General features: G+C 38.7%; 1 protein-coding gene and 1 long non-coding RNA gene across 8 annotated transcripts in view; one reads left to right on the forward strand and one right to left on the reverse strand.

Annotated features, from left to right (window-relative positions):
- The window catches only part of dlgap4a (discs, large (Drosophila) homolog-associated protein 4a), a 96287-nt gene that overhangs the window by 12401 nt on the left and 65212 nt on the right, over window positions 1–18674 (reverse strand). For 2 of the 7 annotated variants that reach the window (XM_080294320.1, XM_080294316.1), the window contains exons 2-6: window positions 11090–12367; window positions 10565–10800; window positions 10116–10193; window positions 9410–9557; window positions 7786–8032 (exon numbers count right to left, since the gene is read on the reverse strand). In XM_080294320.1, coding sequence (XP_080150446.1) covers window positions 7786–8032; window positions 9410–9557; window positions 10116–10193; window positions 10565–10800; window positions 11090–12298 — 1918 coding nt within the window. In that variant the 5' untranslated portion in view covers window positions 12299–12367. Of the gene's footprint in view, window positions 1–7785; window positions 8033–9409; window positions 9558–10115; window positions 10194–10564; window positions 10801–11077; window positions 12368–18674 lie in introns of all 7 variants that reach the window. The other 5 variants (XM_080294315.1, XM_080294314.1, XM_080294319.1 and 2 more) reach the window with 3 other exon arrangements.
- On the forward strand, window positions 3045–9347 carry LOC145422690 (uncharacterized). Its single transcript, XR_013903977.1, has 2 exons — window positions 3045–3701; window positions 7778–9347. It is a non-coding gene; the product is annotated as an uncharacterized LOC145422690 (long non-coding RNA).

Genomic DNA, 18674 nt, shown 5'->3' on the forward strand with positions numbered 1-18674 from the left:
TTTTTGATTTACTTTCTTATTTTAATTTAAGATATCTGGTGTGCCAGTTTGGGATTTAAGTTGTGATCACAGCTGATCTCATTTTGAGTTCTGACTTACAGTTTGATGTGTTAATTAGGCTGCTGCAGAGTGAACTTCAAGGGGAGAAACTGTGCTTTAACATTAGTTTCTACTGAAGCACCAAGTTCGGTGTACATAAAAGCAAAGCACACACCAACCTTCACAAACAATATTGTAGCCTATTGTGAATAAACCTTTCGGGACATGAGCCAAGTATCATGAAAAGAGATGGAAGCTCTGTCCAAGATTAGCCAGTGTTACTGCACAACAGACAGACAGACTGTGGGAGTCACAGACTGAAAGATTAGAGCAGGACACACGCTGAGCATGACTTCTGACGAAAAAACAAACAAACACTGTTCACATGTACAGGAAGGCATTCAGAGATTCAAAAAAATGAATTAAATCAAATTAAATAACCATTAAATGCAAAATGGAGCATCTGATCAAAACCAATTACATGTAAGCTGGAAATTAGTTTGAGTTTTATAACACATTTGAATTAGGCATGGGGTATCTGTTGAAATTATGGATATATTTACACAAGGGATTCTGCATCAAAAGGATCTTAGACGTCACAAAATAGGAGGATATTTGAGTTTGAGTGTGTCTAGGCTTAAACCTGTTATTGTTTGAGGTACTCTTTGGAGGCGTGTCAGAGTTTTTAGTTAAACATTACCATAGCAGGATAACAAAGGAATTTCAAATGTTATTTAGAAAGAGAAAGCCTTGAACTTCTTAGACTTTTAAGGTTACAGCAGGTTAGTATAACGTTCATGAAAACCAACACTTGGAGTGAAGCCAGTCACCAACAGTTGATCTTTTCCTGCACAGTAGAGCTTAATACAGCCTACTGTAAGGTTTTCATGCAAATTTTAGTTTTTGTATATATTTAAATGACAGGTTGGTTTGCACTGTAATTTTGCTGGTTTCTACAGCTCCATTATGTGGCATGTATTAATTTTGTTACCACAGTTTCAAGAATCGGGTATGGATTACATAGTGCTTTTCCACAACTCTTTAAGAAACAAGGGCAACAGGCTTAAAGGTGTCAGTGAAGACACAGTAAATCACTGGGTAGGGCAGGCAGACTTCATGGGAGAAAACCATCTATTGAGAAGGAAAGGCAGCCAGCCATTAAACAGACAAAGCTTACATACTGATAGGAAAAGCAAAAGCGCTTACACAAAACACAGATCAACAGACTGCAACATCAAACCAAAAGTACATTATGAAAACAAACAGCTATGGGTTCATTAATACTACAGTTACAGGTTATTCATTATTCTGTCTAGTATTATAAGATTAAATGTTCCATATAATTGTCTACAGACAAAAACATGTCCAACTGTCCTACTACTGGAGATCATTTTCTACTGAAATGTCTGACATCTTTAAGGCCATCTGTGGTTCTACATCTGACCTATTGGAGTACGTCAACAGTCTGGGTTGGAAGCTAATCAGTTAAATCAAGGACGCATGCCACAAGTCTCTGAGATTAGCTCTTTCACAACTCCATAATTTTCACTGCAAAATACAGCACTCTCTTTCAAACTAATAATGACCAATTAAAAACACTAAGCTCTACATGAGTGAAGTGTGCCCCTTAGAAATATAACTGAAATAAATTAAACAACCTGAGGTTGATTTGTTTTTTTTACACAGAAACACATACATGATTGTTAGTGTCAGTAAACATGTTATGTCTGATGTCTAGACTAAACACAACTAAAATGTGTCTCAGTGTAATACACAAAATGTATATTACACTGAGACACATTGTTGTATTCAGCACGCAAAATACAACATAAAGTTAAAAATCAACTGTATTTTTTAGGAGCTGGCGATTTTGGATTGAACAAAAGTATTTCAACCAATGCGAAAGCAGTTCTCAGATAAAGGCATTCCATTAGAGCAGGAAATGGGACTGGCCTTTACTGTAATGTCCAACTGTGTTAACAAATAGCTCCACATTCATCATTAGAAAGCCCGTCTGCTGCTGACCTTATTGAGAAGCTACACTTGCTTTGCCATTCAGTCAAGAGATTACCTCATCAATGAGTGTGAGAGGAAGAGTGTGTAATACTGTGGAGAATGACTCATAGTCTGTCCATGATAAAACACAGCCACACCAAGTCTTGTTTAATGTAGTTCTGGATACAGTGAACACACCTTTTTTTCCTGAAGCTTCAAAGCCACCTAGTTTGATTACACCTGGTCACATGTTAAGCAGGATTTAAGTTTTTACTTTCTAACTTTACAATGGTAGTCAATTTAAACACTAAGTACGGTTACTGTGTTTCGCTCTAATGTTACAGTGCTGTATGTGCACATCCTAGTTGTTTCAGGGGTCCTTAAAAAGCCTAAGCAGAAGTGTCCGAAATGCGAAGCACTACTGAGTGCAGGAAGCTGATAAATTATTGACTGTGCCACAGGTCTTGAATGAATAAAGATGGCCCTTTGGACCAAATATAGCCACTTGTGCCAGGTGAGATAAAATCATTTCAAGAAGCTGGATTGTCCAGACAATTACTTGTTCCTTTCACACCACAGGACGTCTAGAAAATAAATATACCGGTACCATTACAAGTGGAGTCGACTTAAAAATTACCTAGTTTCTGTCAACAAAACAACACTATGAGCTTTAGTACAGCACTCACTTTCTGACCTATGGGGAAGCATTTTATAGTAGACCAATATGATTGTACATGTGGGTTCAGATAAACGTGAATCATAGCTTTCTTCGTGCCTCTGGACACACATCACTGTCACATACCCGGGATAAGAGAGAGCCGTTACCTCATCTAACGTTAATCCAAAAGACCACCGGGGAGATAAATTAAATACCCAATGAGCTCAATTTAAAGCACACTGAGCCGCTGAGCTTCTTTATCGTTTTAATTAACGATCTGTGGCAGTGGATTACGACTTACAACCGTCTCTAATAAAAACTTATTTAGAAATATAAGATCACTCACCCACACAACCCACTAGCCACGGTTAGCTAATAAACGGGCTGGTTAGCCAAACTAAGCCCGCGCCGGGATGTCCCTAACGGGCTGGTGACGGCTCCGCTACTGTTAGCCTTTGCTGCTAGCCAGTCCAGGGCTTGCCACGGCGTGCTATCACACAGGGTATTTAACGTTGAGTAATGCTACCCGGAGGCGCTGTATAGTTGATATCAGCGGGGCAACAAAGAGATGGCTTTTCACTCTAAAAACAGGCAGCCAACATTGCTGCTACTCGCCTTGCTCAAACAGCTTGTATCAGGGTTTCATCCTCTTTCTTCATCTACGTTAGCTAGCTAGTTAACCTACCACACCATTAGCTTACGTTAGCTCGCTGTTGCTAGCGTAGCAAACAGCAGCTGGCTGTCAGAACCATAACGCTCAACCGGGAAAAAGGTGACAAAGACCTTACTGTTAGTGGTGGACTCGGAGAAATCCTTATTTTCTGTTCATTCATGAACGGCGGACGAGATGGACACGGGTGTAGTGCCTGGGAGACACACAACGAACACTGTGAAGAAAAGATTTGTAGTACACGCCCTTGACGACGAGGATTGGAGTCCACGTTTTCTCCGTAACCGATTTCTCTAAACGATTGGACAGAGCCGGACCTCAAACTAATCGAACACGAAGGTGATTGGTTTATGTCTGGGTATTACGTTGTTTATGAATGTGTTCACGGTAGGTGCGCTTCAGTTTGTCTGCGGCGCCGCGGGAACGGACTTAAGTCTAGACATAAAAAAATAAGCACATATCCAGCATGTGGTGATCTATTGTTACCCCAACAAAGGGGTGAACTGAGCTATTTCCTCCTATGTCCCCCCTACTTTATATATATATTATAATTATTATTATATAGCCTTATTCTCCTATTACAATCATGCTATAATGCTGTGATTTTAATTTAAAAAAAAAAACCCTGCAAGAAACCAGAAAAATTAGTCTTTGAGGCAAGAGTACAATATAAATATAGGGTTTTCATATATAAGATTTTAATAGAATTAGGTACATGAAGCAATGAGACATGTGAATTGCAGTATATCAAATAGATACCCTAGGCAGAAAACATTTCTAAATTGCTGGGTGGCACGTAGAGCTCAACCAACATTATCAGCTTATATTCATCTTTCACAGATATATATTGTATCGCTACACAGGTAAAAGTATTTGAAAAGTATTTCCCGAGTTCTTATTTTTTTGTATGATTGTCACAATTTTATGTTTCAGATCGTCCGACAAACCAATATTAGACATAGATAACACAAGTAATCATAAAATACAGTTTTTAAATTTATTAAGGGAAAAGAGTTATCCAAACCTACCTGACCTTTCATGAAAAAAGGGCCCCAATAAACTGTAAAACTGGTTGTGCCACCTTTGGCAGCAGTCAGGCGTTCGCAGTGACTAACAATGAGTCTTTCACATTGCTGTGGAAGAATTTTGGCCCACTTTTCTTTTTAGACTTGTTTTCTTCTTTTTTGTGCCATTGATGGTTGAACTTGTTGGTGTTGGTTCTCTTTCAGCATTTTCTGATAGAGATCAGAATGAATGATTCCATCCTAAAGCAGCAAAGCAGCCCGAGACCATTACACTACCACTGCCATGTTTGACTGTTGGTATGATGTTCTTTTTATGTACTGATACTGTGTTACTTTTACCCTAAACAAACCTTCCAACAAATTCAACTTTTGTCTCAAAACTCCACGGAATATTTTCCCAAAAAATCTTGGGGATGATCAAGATGTTTTTTTCTTGGCAAATGAGAGAAAGAGCCTTTGTGTTCTTTTGGGTTAGCTGTGGTTTTTTTGTATCTCTCTGATGGATACCATTTTTGCCCAGTCTCTTTCTTATTGTTGAATCATGAACTCTGAACGTAAGTGGGACAAGTGAGGCCTGCAGTTCCTTAATTGACGTTCTGGGTTCTTTTGTGGCCTGGATGAGTTGCCGATGTGCTCTTGGAGTAATTTTGGTAGGCTGGCCACTCCTGGGAAGGTTCACCATTATTCCAAGCTTGCTCCGATTGTGGATGATGGCTCTCACTGTGTTTGACTGGAGTCCCAAACCCTTAGAAATGGCAATACCATTGTAACCCTTTCTAGTCTGAGGGATGTCAATGACTTTGTTTCTCGTCTGTTCCTGAGTTTCTTTATACTGTAATAATAATAACTGTGGAATGGTGTGTAGTTTTTAAGGTCTTATAAGATACTTCACTTTGTCATACAGGTTTTATATAAGTGGTGTCTTGGTTCAACAGGTCTGCCAGTAATCAGGCCTTGGTATAGGTAATGAAATTGATGTTAGCTCAAAAAATGTGGTTAATCACAGTTAATTAATGACTTAACAAGACGGGCAATAACTTTTTCACATAGGACCAGGTAGGTTTGGATAGCTCTTTTGCCTTAACAAATGAAATCATAATTTAAATATTGCATTTTATATTTTCTCAGGTTATCGTTGTCTAATATTACATTTTGCTTGATGATTGGAAACTTCCAGTGGAACAAGTATATAAAAAAATAAGAAATAAGAAATGGGGCAAATACCTTGTCCTGACACTGCTGAGATGAAAACCTTTTCTTTACAGAACATAAAGAAGAAGAAAAAAAGATGTTTGTGGTCATTTAGAAAAAAAAAAGTCACATAGTTTGTTCAGCAGAATAGCTCCAGCGTCATTATTCAAGATCTTCATTATTTAAGATTAGATCTCTCTGCAGTACATGTAGCAGAGTAGACAGCTGAGCAGTGGTGATACAGAGTCAAGTTCTGTTCTTACATTAGCTTGTTAACTATTTTTTAAAATACATTGAGTCCATATAGAGTCCAGCTTTTTCCCATTCGCATATGTACAGAAGCAAAAGTCAAATCAGATAAAAATTAAAAACATTAATAATCAGAAATTTTAGTCCCTAAAACTTTGATTCACTATTGACCTAAGAAAAATCCACCTGCCTCTATGTTGTAGTAGTTAACAAATTTGCCTTACATGTGAAAGATCCCTGTCTTGAGATCGCAAAGGGAAATAAAACCAGCCTCAGGAGATCAGAGGCTTGTGTGTCCCTCATGCTGGCCCAGATAAATCGGAGGGTGGCATCAGGGAGGGTGTAAAACTGCCAAATCAAACATGCAGATCTTTGTGGTGAATAGCTAAAAGTACCTCTAAAAGTATCTCGGACTATAATTAAAAAATTTTAAAAAAATACTCATAAGTATGAATTTATGATTTAACATCAAAGTCATATAGAACTCTTTAGAAGAAAAATACTAACCACACATCACAAGTCTGACACTTTTAAGCTACAGGGCAATTTGTTCAATAATAATAATAATACACAAATATATACACACATGCACCATAAAAACAGAAGTGAAGCTTGATTTACCGCATGAATTTACTATAGACACAGTAGATGTTTTTATGAAATGTTCAGATTTTTTCTTCTTTACTGCAACAATGCTTGAACTGAATTGTAGGCGAAAAAATAGATAGTTTTCTTTGCTTAGCTGCAAATCTCTCTATCTCTCTAAAACAGCATCTCTACCCTTCACCCTGTCAGCCTGGAGGAGTCATTATTGCGCACTTTTCCCTGAAAACATAACAATAATGTTACACATAAATGTAAAAAGATACAGAAAAAATGTGCCAAGCAAAATGTTCTTGAGTTTAGTTTTCCATCTAATAATGACTATGTGAAAGGTGCTGTACATCTTCCATCCATTTTCTCAGCGATAAAGAAGAGAGCAGCTTGCAATATCCAGCTGCAGACTGAATATGCTGCAAACTCTTATTGTTAAAGCATAAGTACCTTAATAACAAAAGCCCGTACTCTGGTAGATATGTGTTTATCTATTGCAATAAAACAAGAGGAATACTCTACATAGATCTTTAAAAGGATCTGCCTTCCGTATTTCTAAACCACAGTCATTTAAGTTTAACACTTAAACCCCATAGGTAAAAAGGTAACACATACACACAAAAATTATTATAAATTTTACAAAATGGCTGGGATTTTTTTGCATGTGCTACCTTTTTACTTTACGTTTTTAACAATGGAAAGTAACCTACTATTTATTTGAATTATACCTATAATAGTTAAGGTGTACAGTATTGTCAAGACTATTATAATAGCAGCGCATGTGGTGTCTTTTGCATACACTAAATATACACAGTGAAATTGTTACTCGGTGTACTTTTCAAAAACAGTAAAACAAGTTGGATTTCAGGAAAGTGGCCTCTTCCTTTAAGGGGCAATTTTCCAGACAATACTTATTTTTGCTATTATGAAGCGGAGTAAATACAGCAGAAATCATCTGACCCTGAACCATGCTTGCTTTAGGCTCATACTTGCCATGATGCACTTTCTTCTACGCTCCTCTTTTATACTCCTGATACATTTACCTTTGTCCTCTCTCCCATAGTTTGTCTTTCTTCTTCTCTATGCTCTTTCTCTCTTCTCATCTCCCAAGCCAGTGACCCTAGATGACTGCCCCTCCTTTAGGCTGGTTTGCTTGCTCACAGGGGATCGTCTGATTGTTGAGGTTTTTTCTCTAATATTGTAGGGTCTTTTCCTTATAGTGTAAAGCACCTTTAGGCCACTGTTTTTGTGAATTGGTGCTATATAAATGAATTCAAAAGGAATTGAATGACTCGAAGGTAATTTCAAATCTTTGTAATCTTATTGCAATCATATAAGACCACCTTCTTCTCTCAGGTACTCACTGGTGTTGGAGCTGTAGCTATAGCCTGGAGTGGTGGGTGGTGGTGACTCTGAATCCACAGAAGCTGTATCTTCATCCTGGGAGCAGCCTGCTTGGATGGCCCGCAGGTAGCTATGGCTGCGCGACCGGAAGCATGTAGGCGCAGGCAGATCCAGAGCCTCCACAGCCTGCGATTCCCCCTCACAGTATGGTACAGAGTGCCCACAGCCCTGCCCGCATACCTGAAAGAACGTGTGCAGACTCACACGCTAAGGGCAGAGGGCAGACTGATAAACATGCATTAAACAGACCTATGCTTATGATGGAAAAACTGCTCAGATATAAAAATCTTACTAAAGTAAAACCAAAGCATCAACAGCAAATGAAGCCAAAAGAGATGTGGTAAAAATGTCCCTGTGGTCGTGTGAGGAGTTTCCTAAAACTGCTTTATACATTCAAGTATTTTATGCAGTGGTTTTAAAACTGGGTCTTGGGTGTCATCCAAAGACTAACAAAACAAATCTGTGGGGTTGTGAGATGAGTGATGGGGTTGGAAATAAAAATGTGGAAATTTGAAGTGTGTGGGCAGTCTAAAAGTCTATACTAAGTAATAAAGCTGTAGGATACTTTAAAGAGATATGGCATTTTTAACATCTGTGTTCAGTGGTATAAAAATTGAACACACCTAAAACCTAGAACCAGGTTAATCGTTTTGTGCTTGCCTCAGGGTCAGTATGAAAGTAAATCACAATGCATTGTCTGAGTTGCCTAAAATAGCTTTCATTGTTGCATGGATTTGTGTTGTCACTGCACGATGGGAAAAAGCATTGACATCCGGCAGCAACTGAAATGTTTGATCAAGCGACATAAAAAGAAGCAGAAACAAGCATCAGCAGTTATTTTTATATTTGGCATTTCAGGACCAAATACGAAAGTGTTGTGGGTGGCATATAAACAAGAAAAATTAGGCCTGCTCATTCCAAAAGCTGTGCATGAGTACCAAGAAATCCTTTAGGTCCGACTGACTTTACCTCTGGCCTAAATCGAGTCTCTCTATCATTAATATTAAACATTTCATTTCCAAAGATAGTGATGCCATTCCTTCTCTATGAAAGGTATTTTTACCTCCAATCCTGCTGATGAAGATGTACAACAAGCTCCCTCAGGTTTTTACTGAGTCATATCTTCCACTCTGAAATTCTGCAAACACTCTGAGGCATCATTTTGATTCGTCAAGTTTATTCCCGACTGGTTTATTCATAAACCATCTCTGCAGTCTTATAGACATTAATTTAAATATTCTCTCACAGTAGCTTCAAAATGTAAAGGTTGTGGCAGTCTATTTTATATACACGGGTTCTTGGAGTCAATCAAATTTATGCAATTTTAGAAATTTTAGAAGGTATGTATGCTTTAAATATTGTTGCATTAAATCCAGCTTTAAATCTTTCCTTCATTAAATTAATATTTTAACTGTTTTCAAAAGATGATTGTTGGGTTTTTTCGATTATTTTGTACACTGCTCACTTAAATAAAACTACTTCTCTGTGGGAACTTATTAATAAAAGACCCAATTCAAACAGACTGATTAAAATTATCTTTGTCAATTATAACAACAATAAATAATAAAGAGATCATAGACATACCTGAGTGCCCGAGCCTCTGCCCAGTGTGCCAGAGCATTGGCTGAAATCATTGTTCCTGTGGCGTGGAGGGGCCTCTAAAGGACTCACCAGGCAGTCTAAGTTATCAAGGCTCCGATTAGTGGACAGCTCTTTCAGGGACGGCAGGGTGCTGTGGAAGTGAACGTAATAATCAGCCTCTCAGAAGTCAGAGCCTGGAATAAGTAAGGGGCTGTGTTTAATTGATGATATCCAGGAGTAACCTAAACCAGGGAAATGTTCCCCTGGGTTTTTTCAAATTAAACACGACTGAGATGTGTGGATAGTGATGTGTACTAGTGCTTAAATAGCAGTACAGAGGAAATAACAATACAAGAGCAAAACTGCTAAATAGAATTTGAGAGATTTGAATTTCAGTTTATTTTTAAAAATGTTTTCCTCTGTTCTGCCTTGCCGAGTTGGCGCCTGGTGTTAGTGAAAATGTGTGTGCAATAAGCAACAGGGTGTGCTGGAGTGATTTTCATGGAAAGTTTACATATTATGAAATCAGGACTTGAGAAAGTGGGTAAAAGTACTAACACGCCACTCAGGGTACCTGCAAGGTGAAAGATGGAACTGTGGGTGGAGAGGAAAATTACTGGCAGGGTTAGGCAAAAAAAGTGATGGAAAACAGTGGAAGGATCACTTAGGGTGGTTAGGGCCACACTGCCTGCCTCTAGGTTACACTGACCTCAGATGCTGCATAGAGCACGCACTTTGTAGAGGAGACCACAGATAATCCTCCCGCATGAGAGCGTAGCAACGAGGCCTGTCCGTTTGGATGTAGAGGTAAAACACATGGCAACAAGTTCACCGACTGCTTTTGCAGCACATAAAAATGGAATGTATGTAGTTTCTTGTCCCCTTTCCTTAGACTGCATCTTTATCTCCAATGTATATCTTCTATGATCTTGTTTTGACCAAGTACTTTTGCACACACTGACATTTATTCATGACAGGATGCTGCCACCTGCTGACTACCTTTGGAGGCATGAGAAAAATACCCCTATAGCAAATACCCCTTCAATGCCTGTTTATATTTTAATGGATGTAATGTAAAAGGGCACAAAATCAACAGTGGCAAAACAATGAGCATGATAAACAAGGTCATATTTTGACTCACTACACTGTGGGACTCACTTGCGTGGCGTCGGTGGCGGCTGCTGCTCACTCAGTGACTGCTGGGTGGCTTTCATGTAGCTCAGGCGACGAGCTGCAGATTTGGGCGAAGGTTTGGGGCTTCCTTCTGAGTCATCACTGTCCTCTACGTCTCCCATAGCTTTGACATAACTGCCACTGCGCATCCTTCGACAAGGGATCTCAGTTCCTTTGGTCTTTCCATGACCCAAAGTTCCTGCCCAGTCGCCCAGGGGGACCTGGATTATGCAAACAAATGCTTTGTGAAAAACTTTAAAATACAGGATAATACAGTATCCCTGCTGGCATTTCCTAGTATTTCGCAATATGATTGTGAGGATGTGCAGCAATGGCTTAAAAAAGGTGATATGATTGTCACGACTTGTGAGAAACTCTGCAAATGTGACAATAAAGATTCCCGGTGCTCAAACATTTAAAAAAACAAGACATACACAGAGAAATTATAAACAGATCCATGCAAACTTCCAAAAAATGATGATGGAGATGAATACTCACAAGCCCTCCTACCTGAAGGAACTGTTGTGCCAAGTCTTGGTGGCATGACTTTGATTTAAGCATGGTCCTGTTGACTGTAGCAGAGCCCTTCTGCAACACCTGCCTAGCCTGGGTAAGTGTGAGAGTGGACCAAGAGCCCCTCTTCACCAGTGTATCGTCCTTGCTTCCCCTAGTTCTTTCTTCCTCTTCCTTGGATCCTACTTGTGTTGCTGGGCATGCCAGGAACTTGAGGTCACTGCTGCTTTTGGAGGTCTTGAGAGTATGTGCAGAAATTGTATTATAGCCCTGTGGAATATGTCTTGGAGGGGCCTGGCTGTCTGACACCGCTCTGCCAAGAGTCATCATGCTCAGTGGGTTGCGGTAACCTACAGCTATAGTGCCAGCTTTGGTAGTGTCAGTGTCCAGGGCATCATCTGAGCCCCAGAGGCCTAGTGTACTAGGTCTAGGTCTCTGCTTTTGCCCTTCAGTCTTAGCCCTGTCTTTACTTTTGCTCCTGCGGGTTGGTCTACCACTATCTTCACCACTTCCTGTAGTCCCAGTCATTCCTCCTGCAGAGCGCCCATTTAAGCTACCCTTGATTGCAGAGTTTTCCAAGGACTGAGACTTGGCAAACAGCTTTTGCACAGAATGCATCAGGTGGCGTATGCGTCCTGGGCTCTCACTGCGTTGCTTTGACATACGGCCTCTGTGGAACTGCAGTGTACTGAAGCCATCACGCTGTAGGGGCAGGTGCCTCTCTAGCTGATCCAGTAGGCTGGAAGGTAACCGGTTCATCTTTGCTGCTGCTGCAGACGAGATAGTGGCCGATCCACTGGTGATCATAGGGGCACCAGTCAGGCCCAGACCCAAGCCCATACCCATAGACAAGGATGTGGATAGTGCCCCTGCCCTGCTCCCCTGCCCAACTCCACCACCAGTAGCCATACAGGCCTGGGAGCAGTCAACCTGGTCAGTCTGAGAGGTAAAATGCAGACGAGGGAAAGTGCTGCTGTTGGACATCTGGCTGAAAGGCAGCAAGCAGTCAGGAGTCAAGGTGGTGGGGCTGGTGGGAGGGCACTGGTGGAGATGGGGGTCCAGAGTGCCATAGTGGTTTATAGTAGGGCTCAACAGAAAGGAGCTGTGAGGGTCAGAGGTCAAAGGACACAGAGGCTTCTGGGAACAGCCCGCTGGTTCACACGAGTCAGACAGGTGACGACTGCGGTTGGCTCCTAACCCTTTCATGGTGGCTGAGGTATTGTCCTTAAAACATGTCTCCAATTAGCGCGGGTCTACTGACCTGCTGGGCCCATTCTGCAATGCAGAAAAATGAAACACAGAGAAAACATCCGATTAAACAATAGAAATTCAAGTCTCTATGCTGATACTCAGTACATGCAGTCTGTTAATGAAAAGAGCAAATACAAACATGTCAAGACTTCAGGGCACATTTGTGCCATATTTTTGTTACTTCCATTGACTGACTAGCTTTTCTTTCTTCTTTTCTTTTCTTTTTTAAACTTTTTTTAGCTGCCCTTTCTAAAAGTAATGTTTCATTTTCTTTTTAAAATGTACATTCCCATTCTAGGGATTGCTGACAGTCCACCAAGCCATTTGTGAACAATTTTAAGCTTCATAAAAGCAAAGAAGTAACTCTACATTCCCATATTTAAAGCTAATGACCAAATTAGAGTTGGAGCACAATTAGAAGTGTTAATCCCTCTGTGTCCTTGGATTATCAGAGGAGTAACTGAAAAAAAAAATGTGTGGTGCATTTCACAGAAGAAACACAACAATGAAAATAATGTGGAAAGGAGATCTACTGTCCTCTACAGCACTGTAAGTTCCTGCATACTGTAAGTTGATTAAAACAACACACCACTAGGTGGAGCACCAGTAGCAAGTGCCTACATAACAGTGTGTTGCTTGAGGGGAAATTTACACACACATTTTGTATTTGGCTCTTAAAGTACACTTCAAATTGAATATATCAAACTTTAACGAAGTATATGTGTATGAAATATTAAAACAATCCTACTACGCGATAGAAAATTTATTGCCATTTAAACGCTCTGAACACTTTAGAAGCAGTTTTCCTTCAATCACTGTCTCTATTATTCTGCCGCTGAATACATAAGTGCAATAGAGCCTCAAGATTGAAAAAACAAAAGACAGTAAATCACATATTATTCACAGGGAATAGAAGAAGCTATTCAGCTTACTGTATGAATTGTTTCAGCAAAGCAGGAAACTAGACAGCCAAGGGCCCAATATAAGACATCATTATGATGTACAGCCAGGAAATACTACACTGACAGTGCATAGGAGAACGATTTTGTGACTCATACATGTAAATGAGCTTTATATTTAAGAAGCACCATTTGTCTCCAAAGCAGGAAATAAACCCTCATTTCCACAAATCATTTTTGGTCCTTTGCCATCCTCTCAAATCTACTTACTGTACTAGGAATTGTGATTCTTTCTTTTCTAACTAAAGGGAACAATAAATCTTCCCTAAAGCTCACTAAAAGAAGAATTTTGAGACAAAGCAAATATTTTGTGGTTGCACTTCAGAGGAAACTATATTGGGTACAAGCGGAAATAAAAACAGAGAGCAATCTAAAATAAAACTTCACTCTAATGCCCATGTCACAGCTATAACCAGCAAACTGACAGGGGATGACAGCTCTGATGTGTAGCTAATGGCTGCTTTTTTACTGCCTTTTTGGGGTAACACTAAATCTAATGTAGCCTCCTCGTCAACAATAGACACCACAGTTTCCAGTGCAACAACGATAATTTTAACATAGCACTTCATCATCTATTGCATAAGATGTATCTCTGTCATAAAGTGCCTCAGCAACACATCAGCAGGATGACCATAAGCAGAAAAACAGACACACAATAGAGAGCAAATCAAGGAAAGAGAGATATTTGAGTGTGACTGTCACGTGTGTCTTCTATCACAGGTTTATTCATCCTCAAAGCTCACTATGAAAAGACAGTAATATTGCATCAAGGTTATGAAAACTCATAATTCACAAAGCAGAAATCCATGTTGCATTAAATTCGCTCCAACAGATGCTGTCTGTATCAGAGTGGAGTGACTCACCGATCAGTCAATGGTAAGAGCCCTCTCCCACAGCAAGCATGAAATCTTGCCTGGGAGCTGAATGCAGAATGTTAACTGCACACATTTTCATTTTGCTGTGTTGGTTTGTCACTTCTTACATCTCTCCGACCTCCCATACACAATTTACAGTGAGGGAGCAGCCACTTATCTGAGTCAGTGTTCCTGGACGGGCGCAGCAGTGTGCTGACAAATACACCAGCGTTTTACAACGGCGCAGCCTGCTGTAATTCATTCGCCTGAGCTGACTGTAGCCCCACGTGTTCGCGTCCTGTAGGTGCCACTGCTGACAAACTGACACACACCTACACACGCTGGCACACCGACACACACAGAAACGTGCTAATTCGCCCACCTACCCATCCACCGCACCAACGAAACCCTGTCAAGTGTTGAGCATCACAGGGGAAGATGAGAAAGAAATACTGTTCACAGTTCATGTAACTCTGTCGCAGGTTCAGTGCATCTGTCTGTCTGTCTGTCTGTGAGATGGTGGCCAGAAGGCTACTGCATAATTACAAGGTGAATGAATCCTTAGACTGCAATGAAGATAGCACATTTGACCTGTTTCACATGCTCACACACTACACGGATGTAGCAGTGACTTGCTGAACAGAGAACTGGGTGTCACAGGGTGACGGAAATGTCTTTAACTAGCATTTCCAGGTACTGTGTTGTCATTCAGTATCTAAGGTGTGACCTGTCAGTGTTATACTAGCTACAGCTGTAGTCTGCTTAGGTAGTGTGGTAAGTGATCTTACTGTTCTTTGAGTATCCTGGTCCCATAAGGGTTTTGGAAGTGAACTATGGAAGGCCACAACCGTCATTATATATAATGTTGACCTCAAAAAGGCCTTCGACACAATCAATCACTCAATTTTACTGGATAAATTGGAAAGATATGGTATTCGAGGGAAAGCTGGTAACTGGTTAAAAAGTTACCTAACAGGTCGGGAACAATATGTTAGCATAGGGCATTACCATTCAGAGAAACTTGGTATTACATGTGGTGTTCCCCAAGGGTCAGTGTTGGGACCAAAACTTTTCAATGTATACATAAATGATATTTTTGATGTTTCTCAAGTACTTAAACTCATACTGTTCGCAGATGACACCAACATATTTTTCAGTAGCGATGATTATACTGATCTTGTAATGACTGTAAACAGGGAGCTAAAATTAATAAAAAAATGGATGGACATAAATAAATTATCATTAAATATAAATAAAACTAAAGCAATGTTTTTTGGTAATTTAAAATATAATGTAGAATTACCAATTATCATTGAAGGTGTACCAATTGATAATGTGAGTGAAAACAAATTTTTGGGAGTTATAATTGATAACAAAATTTCATGGAAACCCCACGTCAGACACATAAAAACCAAAATTTCTAGAAGCCTCGCAGTTTTGAACAAAGTGAAACAATTCCTTGATAAAGATGCACTTCGTACTCTGTACTGTACCCTGGTTCTTCCATATCTTACATATTGTGTGGAAGTGTGGGGAAATACATATAAAAATACAACTAATCCATTAGTCACAGTACAGAAACGAGCACTGCGTATTATTCACAAGGCTGGTTATCTAGATCATACTCACAAATTCTTTCTTCAGGCAAAGTTACTTAAATTCCAGGATCTGGTTAATTCCAATACATCCATAATTTTGTATAAAGCTTTTACTAAACTTTTACCGGCAAATTTACAAACTAGATTTGAAATTCGAGAAAAGGTTTATAATGTGAGAGGCTTTGGAGAATTCAAATTACCCAGAACTCGAACAACCCATAAAGGCTTTTGCGTGTCTGTATGTGGTGTGAAAATCTGGGACAGTCTGAGTTTGCAATTGAAACAATGCAAAAATATTCATAGATTTAAATTTCTCTACAAACAGTTGGTCTGGTCACAGTATACTCAATGATGGGTTTTAGTGTGCTCTGTAATGTCTGTCCTCTTACCATTGCTGGTATGGATTCCAAAATAAAAAAAAAATAAATAAAGTGTGCGTATGTATGTACATATATGTACTTGTGTGTGTAGATATATATGTATGTATATGTATGTGTGTTTGTTACTTGTAGTTATTACTGCCTGTTACCTGTGGTAATGCAATTTATAATTTATATATTCTGTATTCAGTTATGAAGGCTCTAATTGTTGGTTGCGAGCTGCCGCTTAGATGCTTGTATCTGCCCGGGGCTGCTGATGGGTCTGTATGCAATGATGGGCGTAGCTGCGGGAAGTTTATTGTTTTTTTTTTGTTGATGAGTGAGTATAGGGGTGGGATTTAATAAGTTTTCTTCGTCCCACTCCTTTTTCAGGCAAGTTTTGTTTTTTGTTTTGTGTATTTTATGTTCAATATAGGTATTTGTTGTGCCTGAAAATGAATAAATAAATGAAATGAAATGAAAATAATACGAAAAGAGATGTGACACACAGAATGTGTTGTTTGTGATAATTGGCTTTAATTGTCAGAATGTATGAGAGTTAGAGTCAGGTGTATAGTACGGTATTTCTGTATTTGAAAAAACACCTGTAAGTCTTGCATGTTATCGTCCTGAAACCCCAGGCCTCATATTACATTACATTTTGGCATACTTTGTTAAACTTTATTGTATTACACTGTGAAATAAACTTGTTGTATCCATATGAGGACATGCTTTTGTTTAAAAAACAATTACTTCCCTTTCAAAGATGACATTCAGTTTTTATACTTATCAGGTCCAACTAACCCCAAATAGCTGGGAGAAATTAAAAATAAATCCCAAAGGAGAAAAGAAAAAGTGTTTTGAATGAAAACACAGAATATTATTAAAGAATCTTGCTCAAAAGCAAATGAAGTTACTTGATAAATGTATGGATTTAATGTAAAACTAAAACGAACAATATGCTTAATAAAACAAAAGCTGTCCCTAGTGATTTATACACTGGATATATGTTGGCTCATTATAAAATGAACATTTATAATTATCTTATGTGTAAATAGCTTGTGAGGAAAATCACATTAGAGCTGTTGAGCAGATATATTGTGATTTCTTTACTAGAATATAACAAGAAAGTAAATTTGGTTTTAAATTCAGATTCTCAGACTTAATTTGCTCCTTTTATGTAAAAAGCATGTTTTAAACCAGCTCAGGCAGTACCCAGCTTCTTGTGCTATTACAGCTGGGATACACTCGAGCCCACCCTCAACACTGAACCAGATAAGCATTTAAGAAAAAGAATGGGCAAGTGTACAGTAATATTATTTACCTTAGGCTACTTCTCTAAACAAAGAAAAAAATCAAGATAAAACAAATCACTACACTGAAAGTGAAATAAAATTGCTAATTTCCTTACATTGTGTGGACAGAATAAATACCCTCAAACACAATAATAACATGGACTGAACCACCACTCACAACCACTAGCACTTTATATAGCCTCTGTAGAAACTATCTACACCCTCACTTATCTTAACTGCACTACTGTATAGCTCTGTGTAAATAATCATTCTGTACATTCGATAATCTTTAATCCTACAACTGTTTACAACTTGCATAGTTCCCATTTCTGTATAGCTGTATATCCCAGATTCTGTAAAGTTATTTATTTCATATTCTGTATAGTTTTTCATATTTATATCCTGTTCATATCCTGTACATAGCTTGTACTCACTACAGCCTGTACATACTTATAGTTATAGAATATTCACAACATACTTCATACCGTGTACATTATAACATACCATAATAGACCCATTTCTGTAATATACTCACATATCTATATTATTGCTAATATATATTGTAATATATCTATATCACTAAAGCACTTCTGGATGGATGCAAACTGCATTTCGTTGCCCTGTACCTGTGCATGTGCAATGACAATAAAGTTGAATTCTATTCTATTCTATTCTACTCAGTTATGTAAGGAAAATGGTTAAAAATGTCAATTGCTTATGTTAGCATACCAAAATGTAAAGACCGAACTATTATATGTATTATCACACAAACAGAACAAAAAGGCCAGCAAATGATCACAACATCTGGAGCTTGAAAGTTTACAATTAATAATGTTGTCCCTGCTAGAGACACAATAAATGGAATATTATTTTATTAGAGTTGATAAATATATGTATATGATTTATTTATGTATTTTCCTAAAACAAAGATAATTTGGGGAGTCTTCAATGACTAGTCAGTCATTGGTAAGTTCAACACAATACTCTGGCAAAGACAAAAATGCATAATAATTAATTCAGTTAACAATTAACCGACTGCTCATTATGAAATATAATATGTCCACTCCTCCAATTTTCTTCCATCCAGATCGGGGTTGTAACGTAGCTGAAGCCCATCCCAGCTGTCCCACATGCAGTGTTGGGGAGTAACGGAATACATGTACCACCGTTACGTATTTAAAATACAAAATATTAGTAACTGTATTCCGTTACAGTTACCGTTTTAAAAGTTGGTATTCAGAATACAGTTACTTTGTTGAAATTAAT

The sequence above is a fragment of the Astatotilapia calliptera genome, chromosome 20, assembly GCF_964374335.1.
Source record: "Astatotilapia calliptera chromosome 20, fAstCal68.1, whole genome shotgun sequence".
Classification (NCBI taxonomy): Eukaryota; Metazoa; Chordata; class Actinopteri; order Cichliformes; family Cichlidae; genus Astatotilapia; species Astatotilapia calliptera.